This window comes from Notechis scutatus, chromosome 1 (genome assembly GCF_049901735.1).
Source record: "Notechis scutatus isolate UNSWTSFEM ecotype Mainland chromosome 1, rNotScu1.2, whole genome shotgun sequence".
NCBI lineage: Eukaryota > Metazoa > Chordata > Lepidosauria > Squamata > Elapidae > Notechis > Notechis scutatus.
Window position 1 is genome coordinate 222,258,111 of NC_142009.1, and position 19,034 is coordinate 222,277,144.

The 19,034-nt window shown below is 40.5% G+C and overlaps 1 protein-coding gene across 2 annotated transcripts in view; it reads right to left on the reverse strand.

The window, feature by feature from the left end:
• MARCHF4 (membrane associated ring-CH-type finger 4) overlaps window positions 1-19,034 on the reverse strand; it is a 150,892-nt gene that overhangs the window by 13,738 nt on the left and 118,120 nt on the right. The window contains exons 2-3 of one of the 2 annotated variants that reach the window (XM_026665319.2): window positions 16,982-17,137; window positions 9,729-9,921 (exon numbers count right to left, since the gene is read on the reverse strand). In XM_026665319.2, the coding sequence (XP_026521104.1) occupies window positions 9,729-9,921; window positions 16,982-17,137 (349 nt within the window). Of the gene's footprint in view, window positions 1-9,728; window positions 9,922-16,975; window positions 17,138-19,034 lie in introns of both variants that reach the window. The other variant, XM_087950340.1, reaches the window with a different exon arrangement.

The window sequence follows — 19,034 nt, forward strand, 5'->3', positions numbered from 1 at the left end:
CTTCTTCTTCTTTTTGCAGCACTGCCCCCCCGCGCTCTCCTCCTAGGAGGCTGGTTTTTTTGCCTCCTGGGCCTCAGGGAAGCCTCCTGGGTGAAGCAGTAAGACAGTGAGGGGGATCCCGGCACAGCTGATCATCAGAACAGCTGATCATCGGGAGGAAAAAATAAAAAGAAATACCGGTTCGACTGAACCGGTAGCTGTTTTTTTTACTACCAGTTCAGCCAAACGGTAGCATTTTTTACTACTGGTTTGCCCAAACCAGGCCGAACCGGTAGAATACCACCACTGGAATAGAAAAATGCTCAGCTCGATCCAGTCGCCCTGACTCTACCCTGAATTAAGGATTACAGGGTCATAAAAAGGGAATTTTACGGGGAATAGAAATTGTATTATTTGCACAGAGTCTTTGGTCAGCTCTGCTAAGCTCCAGGTTGGTTTTCCTGTAGATAATTATGGCACTTACAAAAACTGCCAACTTGCAGAGAGAGAGAAAACTGATTTATATTTTTTTTCCAAACTGTCAGATTCGATAAAAACATTTTTATAAATAGGTAATCTTCTGACTCAAAGAATTTTGTAGGCGTATACATATAATGTATGAAAAGATACAGACATGCAAACAATGGGAGCTAACGAAAGGGGTAGGTGACTGAAATGATATTTACTCAGAGAGTTGTTGTTAATCAGAGTATTCTAGGCTGGAGGGACAAATAATCTGATCCTCTATAAGATGGGTTATGTCCAGGGGTGGGATTCTACAGGTTCTCACCTATTCGCTAGAACTGGTTGTTAACTTTCTAAGCAGTTCCGAGAACTGGTTGTTAGAAGAAATCTCCTTTTGTTTTTTTCCACCCTTCTTACATTCTTGGCAGTATGCCTAGACTTACTGTCTCCGAAGGAGGTTTTTTTCCTTTGCTGGTACTTTCTTAAAGGGGAAGGATTGTTTTAACCTTTTTACACTGCTGTTGGGAGGAAATACTCCTGTTGGAGTTAGCACTTTGAAGAAATAATTAAATAATGAAGCAGAGCTGCCAGAAAAAATGACAAGAAACCAAGATGAGTGACATTCAGCAAGGCTTCTTGGCTAGCTAGAAAGATTGACATTCAAATGTGAGTTTACATACCCTTTTTGAGTTTTGGTCTAAACTGGTGACCATTCAAAGTTACAATGGCACTGAAAAAAGTGACTTATGACCATTTTTCACACTTACGACCATTGCAGTATCCCCACTGTCATGAGAGGCCAGGTGAGGAGAAGCACCCCTTGATGTGAGTATTGTTGAGTTGGCCACGCCCACTGTCACATGACCAGCAAGCCACACCCACCAACTAAGCCACGCCCACAGAACTGGTTGTTAAAAAATTGAATCCAATCCCTGGTTATGTCTCTAGTTTCCCCAAAATATGGTGTTGGTGGATGGATTGAAAAGCACATTTTACAATTGGAGAGAATGTTAATATAAGCACAAGCTTTTTTTTTGTTTCCTGGAAAAAGGGGTACATTTGCAAAGCCATGGGCTGCTATCACTCCTCATTCTTATTTTCCTCTTATTTATTTATTTTATTAAATATGTATGCTGCCCATCACACTATCCAAAGCAACAATGCACTTCTTATTTTCTACAAATGCTTATAAGACTGAGATTCAATCCGAAGGCAATCATGGAAATAAAAATAATTCCTGAAGTGGCTGTTTTTCTTGCCAGCAGGCTACCTTGCTTTTTAATTAAAACAATCTGCAACAATTAAACAATAACAACAACCAAGACTTGAGACATAAGGATAGCATTCTCCAAAACTGATACCCATTGGGATCTCATCATTAGAAATCTCAAGTCTTCACTGTTCCATGAGTCTATATGAGGAAAGGAATAACATAGAGAAACATAGAATAGCATAGAATAACAAAATTGGAAGGGACCTTGGAGATCTTCTAGTCCAACCCCCTGCTTGAGAGAAGACCCTATACCATTTCAGAAAAATAGTTGTCCAATATCTTTTTTAAAAACCTCTGGTGATGGAGCATCCATAACTTCTGAAGGCAAGTCATTCCACTGGTTAATTGTTCTATCAGGAAAATTATCCTTAGTTCTAGATTGCTTCTCTCCTTGTTTAGTTTCCATCCATTGTTGCCTTGTCTTGCCTTCTCCTGCTTTGGAAAATAGGCTGACCCCCTCTTCTTTGTAGCAGCCCCTCAATATTGAAATACTGCTATTATGTCTCCCGTAGTCCTTCTTTTCACTAGATTAGACATACCCGATTCCTGCAACTGTTCTTCATATGTTTTAGTCTCCAGTCCCCTAATCATATTTGTTGCTCTTTTTTGCACTTTCCAGAATCTCAAGACCTTTTTTTTATATACTGTGGTGACCACAACTGGATGCAGTAAGTTGTCTAATCAAAGTAAGTTGTCAATGAGGTTTACCTCATTTGCTCAACCTGACAACTTATTTAGTTCTATTCTATTCAGGTCTGTTTTAATTGCTTCATTGCCAGAGGCAGGGAATTGTTTCTGAAGGCAGAAAAGTTCTGTCTTCTATTAATCTCCCAGTCTTGTCAACCTAGCTACAGGGTTAATTTATGGTCCAACTCTCAAACACCTTATGCTTTACTGAGTTATGTCACCTTGAGTGCTCTTTCCCCCTTGGGACAGCATGCTTTAGTTTCTGGAAGCATGTCATAAGACCAATAATCCACAGACTGCTTTGCTGTAGAAAGAAGACTAGATTACTGGGTCTATTTGGGAGCTGTAGTTGAAACCCTTCTGCTTCAGATGGCTGGAAAAATGGTGAATCAATGCACCAGTACATCTTTTTTCTTAATAAAGAAAACACAGGGGAAAGAAGGTAGCTAAGGGGAAAAAAGTCATTAAGAATACTGTCAGATTTTGAATCAGCCCCCTTCTACTAGCAAGACAAAAATTAGAGCTATCCTGCTATTTGAGCATTCCTCATAAGGAGACGGGAGGTTTAAAAACATGACAAAGGAACAGAACAGGAAGAAAGTATTATTTGTATCGCTGTTTGTTATCCCTGGCTATACAGTGTATGAATTTTGATTCTTGGTACACATATATTCAGTTTAACTTTACATACATACATGTTGTATGGTATATATATCAAATAGATCAGGGGTGTCAAACTCAATTTCACTGAGGGCCGCATCAGGGTTGTGTTTGATCTTAGGGAGCCAGGATGAATATGTCCAGGTGGGGTGGTTAGCTCGATGTCACTTGTGTTGGGGGCAGCTGTGGTGTCCCAAGTGCTCTGCCCGTGAAAATGGACTCCTCAGCTCTGTTTTCAGCTGCAACGGCCACCTACAACCCTTTGCCAGGGAAAACGGAGTTCAGGAGGTCTGCTTGCAGCCCTCCCAAGCTCCATTTTTCCTGGAAGAGGCAATCCGGGCCAGTCCTTTGCTGTTTCCAGGGTGGCCCTGTGGGCCAGATCTAAGCATCCCACAGGCTGGATCCATCCCCCAGGCCTTGAGTTTGACGCCCCTGAAATAGATGCATTTTATATTTGTGACCAGCAAGACCTGTCCTTAAGGAGGAAAGCAATTGACCATTGAAAGGTAGAGAGCACACAGAAACTACCAGTCCAATGGGAGGGTATGGCTGCTCATAGACTAAATACCTTGCAAGGTGCCACCAGAGTATTTCAGACCAGACTGGAATTTTTAAAAATGGCTTAGAGTTCAGCAGAGAAACCTGTCAGGATTGTGATAGAGAGGCAAGCACCATCTGATAGTCAGGAGAGCCTTGTGGAGGGATCTTTGTAGATATTCCTCCCAGCCTTTCTGGAAGAGGCCTTGGTCAAATGTCCGTATGAAGAATGAGAGAACCAACCTAGAACTAAGGTGAAATTTCCTGACAGAACAATTAATCAGTGGAACAGCTTGCCTCCAGAAGTTGTCGGTGCTCTGTCACTGTAGGTTTTCAAGAACAGACTGGGCAGCCATTTTGTCCGGAATAGTAGGATCTCCTGTTTGAGCAGGGGGTTGGGCTAGAAGACCTCCAAGGACCTTTCCAACTCTGTTACTCTGAAGCCAGTATGAGCCTAGAGAACAGCAACTTAAATGGTAAATATGGATATGCTCTAAAAATGGTTATGTAGTGTTACAATTGTCAGAAGCACTTGCCTGAGGATATCTGTGACGGGCATGATTTGTAGAGAGGAAGATCTATTTCCCAACTTTGTTCATTAGGGACAAATTGGCTACACTGAGAAGGATCTTTGCTCTCTACAGTTTATGCCTATGACAGGCCCTTTAGGGCAAGACCTTGTGACAACTTCACCAGCTGCATTCCAATATACCTTCTTCCTCCAAAAAGATGCCTGTGCTTAACTTTCTTGCCATACAATCTCCTCTTAAGAGTGTCACAAATTGAGCGAGCCAGTGTGTGTAAGCTCTCATCTGGCAATGTTCTTTCACAAAAGGTTCTCAACTGGGGTGGTTCCATGATGTGTCACAATTTTTCACTGCACATTTTGTTATTTAAGATGATGCATTTTAGAGGGGGGGAAAACCCCCACCTTTCTATTTCATGCACTATTTGCTCCAAACGTATTTACAGGCATTTCCTTCCCAATCTGTTACTGCTTGTGGTTGGAGAGAATAGACATTTATTTCCATTACTAAGGCAACAAGGCAATCACTCACTTCCATAATTTTCTACTTTTGAGTGACAGGACCCAATTGGATGTGCAACTTGCTGAACAGAAAGGTTAGCTTGTCACATGGGAACCATCTTTCATACAGGGTTCTCAGGATAACCCCTGGTACATGATGTAGGCATGTGAGCAGCTAAAAATAGAATAGAATAGAATAACAGAGTTGGAAGGGACCTTGGTGGTCTTTTAATCCAACTCCCTGCCTAGGCAGGAAACCCTACACCATATCAGACAAATGGTTATCCAATCTCTTCTTAAAAACTTCCAGTGTTGCAGCATTTACAACTTCTAGAGACAAGTTGTTCCATTGATTAATGGTTCTAACTGTGAGGAAATTTCTCCTTAGTTCTAAGTTGCTTCTCTCCTTGATTGCCTTCCACCCATTGCTTCTTGTCCTGGCCTCAGGTGTTTTGTGGCAGCCCCTGAGATATTGGAACACTACTATCATGTCACCCCTAGTCCTTCTTTTCATCAAACTAGACATACCTAGTTCCTGCAACTGTTCTTCATATGTTTTAGCCTCCAGTCCCCTTATCATTTTTGTTGCTCTTCTCGGCACTGTTTTTAGAATCTCCACATCTTTTTTACATTGTGGCGACCAAAACTGGATGCAGTATTCCAAGTGTGGCCTTACTAAGACATTATAAAGTGGTATTAACACTTCCCGTGATCATGAGTCTATCCCTCTGATTATGCAGCCTAGAACTGTGTTGGCTTTTTTGGCAACTGCTGCACACTGCTGGGTCATATTTAAATGGTTGTCCACTAGGACTCCAAGATCCTTCTCACAGTTACTACTGTTGAGCAAGGTACCATATAGACTGTATCTGCACATTTTGTTTTTCTTGCCTAAATGTAGAACCTTACTTTTTTCACAGTTGAAGTTCATTTTGTTAGATAGCGCCCAATGTTCAAGTCTGTCAAGATCCTTCTGCATCTTAAGCCTGTCTTCTGGAGTGTTGACTATTCCTGCTAGCTTGGTGTCGTCTGCAAATTTGAGGAGTTCCCCATCTATCCCCTCATTCAAATCATTGATGAAGATGTTGAAGAGTACTGAGCTTAAAACAGAGCCTTGGGGTACCCCACTGCATACTTCCCTCCATGTAGATGCAGTTCCACTGAGGACAATACATTGAGTGTGGTTGGTCAAAAGAGTTTTCTAGTTGTAACAGACTGCACATGGGAGTTTGCAGTTCTGTCTGCTTTTGTCAATACCGTGAAAGCAGTGTTGTAATTCATGCTTGCCATTTTTTCACATGTGTGCAAGATCACTACACAAAGGACTAGGTCTTGGGTTGCAATAGTGCAGGGGTGTCAAACTTGATTTCATTGAGGGTCACATCAGGGTTGTGTTTGACCTTGGGGAGCTGGGGTGGGTGGATATGGCCAGCTCAAAGTCACTTCTGTTGGGGGTGCCTGTGGCCAGAGAAAACAGGCTCCTGAGATCTGGTTTTGGCTTACGACAGCCTCCTACAACCCTTTGACCCACGTGTGACCCTCCTGAGCTCCATTTTCACTGGCAGAGGCACTGCAGGCCAGTCCTTCACTGTTTCCAGGGTGGCCCTATGGGCGAGATCTAAGCACCCCCCAGGCCGGATCTGGCCCCTGGGACTTGAGTTTGACACCCTTGCAGTAGTGCAATGCTGCTTTCGTCAGACAGTTGGACCCCCATGTTCACCCTGAGGTCACTGCTGAGCCTTTTATATTCTACATCTCATCTCTTGGATGTCTTGAGACTACTCAAAGAAGGTAGGTTACCTGTTATATGCCCAGGCAGCATCACAATCATTTCCTAGGTCTTCCTAATGCTGGCATGAAGCAACGGTCCTGCTGACCAAATGAGATTGTGCCTACTGCTTGAGACTTTCTAAACTCCCAAATTCTTCTCCTTTTTGTATATAAATCATTCAGATTAAACAAACAAACAAACTATTCAGAAATGCATGTCCCAGATCTTGGCAGTATGAGAGTAGCATACATTCCCAGTTTTTTTTAACACTGCTATTAATTTTTTGCATGCTAGCCTGCTAAACACTTAGCCTTGATATCTCACATTTCCAAAATCCTTTGTCCTTTGAGAAACAGCCATGCATATTTTATACTTCCTGGAATTAAAAGCAGAAGCAATGAACTATAACTTCAAATTAAAATACCTTGCTAGGAGGATTCCTTTTCTGGCAACTAAAAATGGAACAGAATCTCGGGATGCAAATTTTTTTTTTCTTAAAATACTATCTTATCTATAAGCAGTTTGTGATAAATTAAAAAAAAAAACAGTGAACAACTTTCCACTGCATCTCTGTGCCAGATAAAACTTTAGTGCATGATCCAATTTTCAATGCTCTTTGGAAAACACATAAAGGTTGCAATCAAATGAAGCGGAAATTAAGAAATCACACCCAGTTCTTAAATGCAATCAAAACATACCTATTTTCTGCCCGCCTCCAATTAAGCGCTGGCTTATTTTGCTCCTATGGCATCCAACTCATGGATGAAAGGAGAATGTTTACTTCCTGCTGACAGATGAGCTAACCAGTTCCTTCCAGCCTTTTCTTCTTTATCAAAGTTATGTTAATCATGTAACTTCCTGACAGCCATTAGCTACCCACTTACTTCCTTTGTGTTCCTATCAGCAATCAAACACATAAACACTACAGTTTTGCCTCTTTCCATTCCCTGAGAACCATTGGAAAGACCTCCTCCTCCACCTCCTCCTCCTCCTCCTCCTCCTCCTCCATGAAGCTGCTTTGTTGCCTAATGGGCGCATCACCTCAAACAGTCTGTGGTGAGCAGCAGATGAAGGAGAAAAGTTCAGCTGTGCACCTGCCTGATACCCTTCAAAATTAATCTCACCTCCATGAAAAACACTTGCCACCATTGCAAGAAGACCTGACTGTTTGCTAAATCAGCTTTTATACACGAGAATAGGAGGTAATACAATCTTATATGTTCTCTCTTGGAATTCTGTGTTTGCCCAAAGTGTTAGTTGCCCCTGCCTTTTGCTGTAGCTTTCTTAATGGAGAGCCACTATGGCGCAGTAGTTAGAATGCAGTATTGTAGGCTGACTCTGCCTACAGCCTGCAGTTCGATCCTGACAGGGCTCAAAGATGATTCCGCCTGCCATCCTTTCCAGGTCCATAAAATGAGAATTCAGTCAATCAGAATAGAGCTGGAAGGGACCTTGGAGGTCTTCTAATCCAGCCCCCTGCTCAAGCAGGAGACAAGTGGCTGCCCAGTCTCTTCTTAAAAACTTCCAGTGATGAACCACCCACAACTTCTGAAGGGAAGCTGTTCCACTGGTTAATTGTTCTCACTCTTAGGAAGTTTCTCCTTAATTCCAGGTTGCTTCTCTCCTTGACTAGTTTCCATCCATTGCTTCTATGCTGCCTATAGGTGCTTTGGTAAATAAGTTAACCCCTCCTCTTTGTGGCAACCTCTCAAATACTGGAATACTGTTATCGTGTCACCACTAGTCCTTCTTTTATCTAGACTAGCCAAGCTCAATTTCCGCAACAGTTCTTCATATGTTTTAGTCTCCAAGCCTTTAATCATCTTAGTTGCTCTTCTTTGCACGTTTTCCAGAGTCTCAACATCTTTTTTGTAACGTGCTAACCAAAACTGGATGCAGTATTCCAGGTGTGGCCTTGTTGGGACAAGATGCTGGCATTGTAAACTGCCCAGAGAGTGCTTATTATGGAGAGGTATATAAGTTTAAGTGCTATTGCTACTGCTAGTAATTCCATGACCTCCAGGCTCCCAAAGAGAAAGATGGATGTTAGATATTAGTTTGCAACAAAATGGTTAGACACATGCAACTATACTAGCTTAAATGTACTTTGTTTCAGTTCACCATGGTATCCAGTAGTCCTCACTTAATGACTGATTGCTTAGCAACCATTCAAAGTTACAATCTCTAGAGTTACTTAAGACACTTTTTCAAAGTTTTGAGGGCCACGCCTCCCCCAGCAATTACATGATTGCATTTTGGGCACTTGGCAACCAGTTTGGCTTATTGCAACATCACATAATTTTCAGTGTTTTTTGCCAGTTTACTTCCGGTTTCCTGGAAAAAAAAAGACACACTGAGGAAAACAAACTCATTTAATGACCATGGCATTGGCTTAATGACCGTCACAAAAAAGGTAATAAAATCAGACATGGTCACATGATGATCTGCTTAATGACCACCCCAATATGACCATAATTCTGGGCTCAATTACGGTTATAAGTCAAGAACTACCTGTAATGTGTGAAGTCAGTCATTCAATTCAAATGGTATTAACCATCATATATAAAAAAGGAAGGTTAACAAACCCAGTGAACCCAGCCATAGAGTTAAATTTCTCTTTTGCAGAAAACCATGTCCTCAGCAGAGAGAGGAGCGTTCCTGCACAGAGGACATACAGTAATCTTAAGAATCGGAATAGACTGCGCTTTGGTTATACCATCCAGGACAATATCAAAACTTGCACTTGTAAAAGTGCTGAAGAATAAAATTAAAGCTCTCCTTAACCAGCCCTGCAGAATAGAACAGAATTTTGATTCCCAGCATCAAATATTATTGGATTCATTCTGACTTCTATAAACAGTCTGATGTCTAAAACATCAGAAATTAAAAAGTACATTCTCCCCAACCAAAGCAAACGTATTTAAGCTTTTCTGTATATAAAGATAGGAGTGTAAATGAGAATAACTACAGCTTTGAATCTTCACTATTTTATACCTTATTTTATGGAGTTTAAGAGAGAAACTATAGGCTATTCCAACCACTAGGGTCTATCCACTTTGATTCTGAATTAACAAAGTTAGGTTTAATCTCATACTGGGGAAGAGTTTTAGATGGCTTACAATGGTTGACAAGAAGAGTTACCATGTAGCAGAGGGGTTAGTCTATTTTAATCCAAATTTTTAAGTTAGCTCTAAGAAAACCACCTTTGCTTCTCTTTCTCCTTTACACCCTATCAAGAAGATAGGTAGCAATTGCTCTCCCCAAGGAACTGTTTAGAGTCAAATATTCCTTTGGCTACTTCTCGTATTTTGAGAGATTCATTCACCCACCTATACAGACAATGTCCATGAAGCCATACATCCCATAACAGATCTGGAAGAGCAGGTCTTGGCGCTGCCACTTAGCAGACGGACTGAAAGTTGACCAGATAAGCCACGAGATACTGGCGATAAGGAAAAGGGAACCCAAGATCGCTGCTGCTATCTGAACTTTTTCGATGACGGTCAGAGAAATAGTCTGCCACTGTGTAAAGCCCCGGGGAACAGGAAGGCAGCAACAAACAAGCCAGAAAGAAAAAAAAGAGAAATATGGAATTAGTTCTTGATGCATAGGCACCAAATCACGCTAATTAACATCCAATAACATTTCCACATGGATTTTTTGGACAAGATTGTAACAGCAATTTAAACAAAATGGACTTCATTGTTATGCAGTAGTTCTCAGAAGGAAGGGCAATTTGGAATTTGCGACAGCATCTGGAAAAAGACAGTATTAATTCCTGCTCTGGTTATCCCTCCAACATTAGTGTTCCCTGTCCTGTCATTTTTCTATATTTCTATCCTGCTGCTTTCTTAAGAGTTGGTTAGGAATTAGTTGAACTCCATTACTGTAGCTTAAAAAAATAAGACTAATAAAACATGAAATGTTAATTTTGGTTTTGTTGCATTATATTCTAATATATCTTGGTATTCATACCTCTTTTGTGTCACCTTGATGTCCCAGCATTAAGCAATGATTAAACTATTTTTTACTAAACAAATCTATTGTAAATTAGAGGAAATAAAATAGCATTTGGGATAATCCCTGGAGATCAGATTAGTCCTGGTTCTGTTGGCTTTTGCAAGACCCTAAAGGCATGACTCTGTTCCTGGGCCAGGAGGGGTAAAATGTCTGCTAACGCCTGTGAGTTAATTTTGCTGAAATATCTATAATATATCTGCATGGATTTCCTGTTTAAATCTGGTCTGCTAATAATCTATTTTTTGTTGTCTTTTTGCTATTTTATGTAATTATTGTTAGTCAATAATTTATAAAGTTTTTTTTAATGTTATCTTATTAGTACTCCAAATCAAGGGCATGCTTATTTTCCCCTGTGTTAATGAATCGTTTAATGGTATGTTTGGGCTATAGGATCTCTCCAACATACCCAGGAAGTAAATTTCTTCTTCTCATTTTTCGAGAATTAAATATCACAGAAGTTAATAGATGAGCTAATGAAGAAAATGTCATTTTATTTATTCATGCATTTCAACTGATATAGCTACCCATCTCAAACAAATGAAGGTGCATCTTCTATCTGCAGAGGAAAACGATCAGTTTCTCTCTTTCTTTTTGTTAAGATTCCTCTATTAAATCTCAAGATTAACTATTCGGACTTGGCCAATAAAAATTCTATTCTATTCTGTTCAGTGGTGGGATTCAAACTTTTTTACTACCGGTTCTGTGACTGTGGCTTGGTGGGCATGCCAGGGCAAGAATGTAAAATCTTCAGTCAGAGGTGGTATTTGCTGGTTCTCTGAACTACTCAAAATTTCCCCTACTGGTTCTCCAGAACTGGTCAGAACCTGCTGAATACCACCTCTGATTCTGTTCTGTTCTGTCCCATCCCATCCCATTCCTTAGGTTGCTTCATTCTAAGTTGTCCCATAAGCCTTGCTCATTCCTCCTCTGACTCCAATGAATATTGAAAGTACAGAATCATTCTTTGGCTCTTTGGCACATGTTTGGACCCAGGAATAACCTTTGTTCTTTCATGAGCTTTTCAGTCTGTCATGCAGATGCACAGATAGCTCGCTTATTAAGATTATGTTTTGATTACTTTCACCAGAGAGAAATGCAAAAACATTACCTGTCCCACAGAGGTGAGGGGTTTTTTTTATAGCTATTTGCACTAGAAAATACTCATTTAGTTTGAGCATTCCAAGTTAAATGGCTACCTCACTGAAGCAAAAAGGAATTTTCCCAATATACTTTGCCTCATGTGCTACATGGCTATACTAGGCTACTGGGAAATGAAGATTTCTTGACATATTATAAAGTTTCCTTACATTATGAAATCACTGTGGAACCCATACAATTGGTTTTATTGGGAGTAGGGAAGAGGGGGGTAATTGTTTTTTAAGTGGAAGCATTGTGCATTGCGGTAACCCAAACTAATTTTTATCTCAAGCTGGGTATGTTTACAGCTTGCTATAATATCTCAGGCAAAACCAATTTCCGAGACTGAATTGGTACATTTCAAAATACAAGCAAGTATTATTTTGACCCTAACCAGTGGAGCCTAGAAAAGGGCATTGAGATCATATTAAACCCTACTGTTATTTTTGCTGGTTTAGAATACTGGTAAGACGACAAAAAACATTTTGACATCTTATAGGCTAATCTTTGAATAATGGCATGTATAGATTGAAACAATCTAGTGCTTATTTCCTTCCCATCATCTACATTTTAATGCATAAAATCTATGTGTAATTTGGCAAGTTTCTTCTCAAAAGTCATCATTACACTGCCCAGCAAAGAGCAGGGCTGAGAAACAAAACCCACACACTATTCTAAAACTGAAAAACATTGCACCAAATTCCTGTCACCCACCAATCAGAAATGTGCAAACTGTATTTCACACATGTGGCAACTTCAGCTGCAAATACAATTTAATTCTATTTAATATGTCAAAACAGTTATAAGGACTTTCTGTGTTTTTTTAAAAAAACCTTTCAAGATGATGTCATCAACAGTCACCCAATTCTTTCAAATTTCACCGATTCAGATTTTGTCCCCTCAGAAAGATTGATGATGCCTGTATATTTATAGGAATGCTTAAGTTTATATTCTCTCCTTCTAATACTAACACACTGCTCAGGGCAGCTAATAACAACAATCAGTAAAATATGGGGAGCAAGAAGAAAGAAAAGGAGTAAAAATCAAGCAGCTAAAAGAATGCATGAAGTGGAATTTTATTTCCTATAAAACAAAAAACTTCTGGAAGCCAAAGAACAAAGTTTCTTTGGGAGGACTCCAGCATTAATCAAGAAGACAAGATAAAGAACGTTCAAAGTACTGAGTAAGCCTTCATGGTATACTAGCTTCAGTGTATCTTCTTCACTGTCCCCTCTGATATTCTTCCAAAGCCATTTTTTCTTCTTTAACTATCTGATGTACTTGCAGCATTCCATATCTACCTATTTGCCTTGGTAAGTAGTTCTACCAACATTAGTGCATGGGTGAAGGGCATGATTCATTCTCATTATTTTTCTGGTCTTCCTATCCAGGGCTTTTAGTTCTGCTTGAGCCAGTCCATTAATCCAGATGTGTATCTAATGACTGAAATTGCCCAGGTGTTAATTGCCTTGATGATATTCCCTTCCCTGACTTTGGACTTCTTCATTCTCTTGATCTATTCACTTCTAATTTTCTCCTTGATATTCACAGCTTGAAGGATGCCCAGATATTTGTAGTGATCATCTTCAAGTAGAACCTTCATGTTATTTCCAGAGGGAAACTTGATTCCTCCATTTTTCACTGTGACACATCTGTCCATTGCAATATCTTGGCTGAATATACGACAGTGCTGAGCAGCAATACTATTTCACAGGGTGTTTTTTTCACACATCTTTATATTGTTCATGTAAAGGAGGTGTGATAACCTGGCAGACATGTTTGATTGCCACGGGCTGACTTGTTCAACATTGCTGACAGAGGAATCAGTACAATAACTACCAATGTTAGTGGTAGTGAATCTATTATTATTAATTTTTTATTTTATTTTATTTATTTGATTTGTCAGTCACTTACAAAATAATAGGTATAAGTATAAACATGAGTAAGAATACAGAAAATAAGTACAATTAAATGGGGACAATAGGACAGGGACGGGAGGCATGATGGTGCACTTATGCACGCCCCTTACAGACCTCTTAGGAATGGGGTGAGGTCAATAGTGGATAGTTTGAGGTTAAAGGAGTGGGGGTTTGAGTGTGTAACTACAGAGTCAGGTAGTACATTAATTAATTAATTAATTAATCACACTGATGAAGTTTGGTTGCCAAATTTCAGCGATATGATCTCAAGATGCTGCCCTCCTGAAACCCCTGGTAAATCCATTTCTGTTATCCCCACCACTAGACTTCTCATACAGTTTGGGCCAAGTTAAATAACTAAACCTTCTGGGGATCTCCTAAGATAGTCAAGCGATGTTTGTTTTAGATTTAACTCTGAGTAGAAAGAGAGAAACTTTTAATCAGTCTAAGATACATCAGGCATTTTTCCAAATCACTATATCAAGCCCAAACCGAACCACAGAGCCACCACACACATCCGATGAAAAACTTCTTCATCTATTTTCAGCCTCAACTGTTTATCTTTCTGTGAAACAGGCTGAACTTGAAGCAGAAACTCCAGTACCTTATCTTTTAGCTTCACTATTTACATTTATCTCTCTGTTTGTGTTTTGTCACCAATAGTGCTCACTGTGGCAATTATTTGATGAAATGATATCTTTCATGACAGTGTCATCAGACTGTTTTCAAACTTATAGAGGTACTAAACAAGTCCCTGAAAGGTCAAGATTGAAGGAATCAAACACAATCCTTTAATATTATTTTTCTTAAATTTCTCTCTCAGCAGGAAAACATTTTAAATCTTTTTCTATTTTAAAACTAATTATTTAGAACTGTTTATTTTATGGAATTAAGGGAAGCGGTGGGTGAGGAGAAACAAAGGAAGTTTTAGTTTATCTTGTAAATTAAGATGTTGATTAAACACTAAAATAAACATTATTTGTGGAAAAGAGATCACATTCATTTCATCTATGGCCTATTTGTAGACTTTGGCATGCGGGGGTAGTGATGATGGTTGACATGTTATTGATCATTGATTCAGGTCTTTAATGGCATTCTAGTTCAAAATGACATATTCCTTACTGGCAATTTCACCAGTTCTCATGCAGCTTTGTGTTCCTGCATATATTTTCCCTCCAAGAGTGATGATGTGCACACAGAAGACATATAAGGGAGATGGTTTCAAATTGCTGAGATCTATTGAAGAGACCCCACACACAGCCACGGAATCTCCTTCCTACCCACCAGGAGTTATTTTGATGACCCAATAGTGACTTCGAACATATGTTTGCTTTCAACTCTTCAGAAGAAAAGTGGGATGCAAATACAATTTGTGAAATACATGCTGCAAATGAGGCAGAAGGTTGCTTCCTTTCATTAAAAATGACAATTTCCAGTTCCTGATACACTAACTCTGAATTCAGCAGGGATTTGTGTTCTGAACAAGTTAAACAGGAATAATATTGCTGACTTTGAAGCAGGAAGGCAGTTGCCTCCACACTGTATGCCTCAGAACCGAATAGAGTATGTCTCAGGAGTCTCTGTATTTTAGCTGACTTGCAGTTTCTAATAGATCAAATTGTGCAGTTGCCATAAATTAAATTGACTGGTGCAACACAACGGCATGTATCCTTTCCACTAATTCAGTGCTGGCTTCTAAGTGAGCTACCTGGCAGTAGCTGGAGACAAAACACTAAAAAGTCTGTAACTTCAGCACACGGAGCTTAATATTTTGCTTAAATATTAGGAGTTTAAGCACATTCCTCTATTTATTACAAACAGAAGGGAGTATCTGCTGTTCAGGGTTGAGCTTTGACTTCTGGGTGCTCTCTGAGCTTGGTAGTTTTCTTGCAGACGTTTCATTATCCATCAGGGGTGAGATGCAAATATTTTTACTACTGCGTCTGTGGGCGTGGCTAGGTGGGCGTGGCCATGTGACTGGGTGGGCATGGCTTCTTCTTTTCTTTTTTTTGCAGCAGCAGCAACCCCCCCTCCCAGGAGGCTTCCCTGAGGTCCAGGAGGCAAAAAATGGAGCATGGAGGGGTGCACAGTACCCCCCCACGTGTCCCTTTTTGCCTCCTGGCCCTCAGGGAAGCCTCCTGGGCAAAGCAGTAAGACAGCAAGGGGACACAGCTGATTGTCGGAACAGCTGATTGCCGGGAAGAAAAAAATATCGGTTCAGCTGAAGGAGTAGCTGTTTTTTTTCTATCGGTTCGGTCGAATGGTACTATTTTTTACTACTGGTTTGCCTGAACCAGGCCGAACTGGTAGAATACTACTACTGATATCCGTACTAGATAACATAATCAGTGTTACTAGCGAGTGAGGTTTCCTCTCATTTTATATTCTGGTGGCTAGGATATTCTAGGTTATTAATCCTTCTTTCTGCTACCTCTCACCAAGATCCAGACCTGAATCAGAGTTCTTCTGTATTGTCCACTAAATGCAGACTGGTAATACTTCATGAAACGGATTTGAAGAATATGAACAGATGATCCGGCCTTCAGCTCACCTCATCTATCCCAAATGTGGCTCACATTGGTGCTTTCTCGCTTCACTGCAGAAATGCCATGTTTTGACTTCTGCCACAGTATTTGCTCTGAGCTGAATCTTCCTGAATTTAAAGGCAGAGGCTTGACCTGCTCCTATTGACCTGCAATGGACAACCCTTTTAATCCTCAGCTGCTGGGCTTTTGGCAGCAAGAGAATCAGCACTCTACTAGTATGGGAAAAAAGGCATATCAGTAATATTCAGAACACTTTTCCTATTTTTCTTGCCAACTCCTGAAGTAGGGGAAATAGAAGAGGAGAATGGCCTCTTCTATTTCCCCTACTTCTCTTGCCAACATTTTGGGAGACAAAGATGGAGAACCAATCAATCGGTGGCCTTCAGCAGCCCATCGTTGCTGATGCTCAGACAGAACAGTTTCCAGATCTGGCATCATCCCAAGCCTGAGGCAGGACCTAAAATCCAGACTTTCAACCAGCATGAGCAGATTCAGGCTGCAGTGCAGAAAAACTCAGTCCGCGCACCATCTCAGCCTCGGGGCCTGCTGCTGACAATAGAAGGAAACTTTCACATGCACCAAAAGGGTTTCCCCCCCCTCCCATTGCAAACAGCAGGTGCTCTGTTTTAGACCTGTGCAAGTTAGCAACTGCGAATCTAATTTTTACTGTGGACGATGTGTCCCCTGGTTAAAGCCACACCTGACAATCTTGTGGAGGCAAATTTTTTGTGCTTGTTTGGAAAGATATTTTATTTTGAAATCTCCATTTATTTTTCACCCTGGTCACCTGGATGTGTTTTCTAAAAAATAACTAAAGTGCATGGTCCGTTTCTTCACCAAACCAAGGGCACCGTATAATGAAAAGCCACACACGCATAACCAACAGTGCAAATATAGGAAGCAGAGAAAAGTCAAAACAAGGAAAGGAAGGGACTTTGGAATAATCTCTAGTACCTTTACCTGCAGGGGGTTCTTTGTGCTTATGGCAATGACGTGGTACTTGTAGTAACACAACTCACAGCTCCAGCATCCCCTCTCACTGATCCATTTGATCAGGCAAGGTTGATGTGTACACTTCACTGATCCGTCACACCGACATGGACTCAGCAACTCACCCTGGAAAAAGAACATTACACACTTGTGAAAATTCCTTATTGGAATGGCTCCCTCCAGGCACTTTTTTTCTTATGGAGGTGGTGATTCACTGTAAATATGTGAATACAATATATAGTGTATAAATACATAAGAAAGCCAGTTTGGTTTAATGATTAAAGCACCAGGCTACAGACCAGGTTCTAGACCTGCTATAAGCATGAAGTCAGCTTGGTGACCTTTGGCCAGTCACTCCCTCTCAGCCCTAAGAAGCAAGCAAGGGCAAACCACTTCCAAAATTCTCTGAAGAAAACTGCAAGGACTTGTCCAGAGTGTCACCAGGAGTCAACACTGACTCAAAGGGACAACATTAAACAGTTTTAGATACGATGATTGTGTTTATTTACATAACGAATGGTGTGTGTCTTTTCTCGTGCTGAAGTGCTACCACTCACCTTTGAATGGGAGGAAACTAGACCAGCATTAAGCTTGTTAGCCTGCCAAGACTACCTCTGTTCTTCCTCACTGTCAGTCCTGCAATTTCCTTTCAATGTAATGGGTGACAAAACCTACCAGATTTAACCTCCCTCTTTGAGGCTGCTGTCGGTCAATCTTTGACTAAGGGAGAAAATGCTGCTAAGGATCACTTAAACCCATTTCACTCCTTGGCTGGGGGAGAAAGCAGAGGAAAACTCATGGGTAGCAAGAAATGATATTGCCAAGGTATATTCACTTGAACCTAACCATGATGTTGTTTCCTGTGCTGTTCCTCTTCCCTTCTTTTTTGTTGAGGCTTACATATACTTGGTTTCTTTTTCCTTGCAAAGCAAGCATGCAAGATGAGGGACCTTGAAATTGAAAGGATCAAAAGTGTCCTAATTGGCCATACTTTGAACATTTTCCATGCCCAACAGCATAAAGGCAGCAATTAGATTAATAACTAATACTAAGCCATGATTTAACTATCAATGCTAAGGCTGGAGGCTAAACTGGGAAGTGAAAAGTAATACAAGAAGGAGAAATGGAAAAAATCACTTCTCTATTGCTGCCAAGAAATTTCCCATGAAATTAATAGCAACCGATCTCAATTTGATGATGCTAAACTGAAAATGCTGAGAGACTGGATTCCCACAGCAGACGAATTCATAGTTTACAATCTGAATTCTGGCAACATACTAAGCCCAAACTGAACAAACAGCCTGCCATAGTTATGTATAAGTTTTAGACTTGTGGGAAGAAGGCGGAGCCTCCTCACTGACGGACCATAGATTGCGACTCTCTGCGGCTATGGTCCGTGCTCTTTCGTTGGAGAGCCCCGATTATTACGATTAGGGGCTGATGCTGCCTTGGAGGGGTGGCGAAGTAAGGGGAAGCTGCAAGCCAGGTTGAGGGGAGCCGCATCTCCCCCGCCGGGCTTGGTCTTTTTCCCCCCGAAGACGACTGCAGTGGTGGTTTAAAATGGCCACCCCGAAGAGGAGGACTCAGCTGGATTAAGATTTGAGCAGGAGGGAAGAAAGAGGTGGATAACATCTGAACCGGGACAACTGGGCAATACAAGTAAACAAAATTACCCCGGGATTAAGGTAACATGGAATTTTTAAGAAAAGAAAAGTGAGCAGCGAAATTACAAAGGGACAGGAAAAAAAAGAAAAGAAAATATTTTTGACAGCTAAGGGGGGCTTCGAACCAGGAAAGGAAGAAGCTGGAACTAAAGATTTAACTAAATTGGACTAAAATATCTTGGCAATAAACAGGCATAAAATAAAGCTGGACTTAAGATTGTCAAAAAATAATAACAATAAAGTTTATAAATTGGAGACTGGACTGTGCTGGAATATTGAGGTTCGAAAAACCCTAAATAAAAAATAGGGGGAAAAGGTGAAGACTTTGTATAATGGAGAGTGACAAAAACTTGACAAAA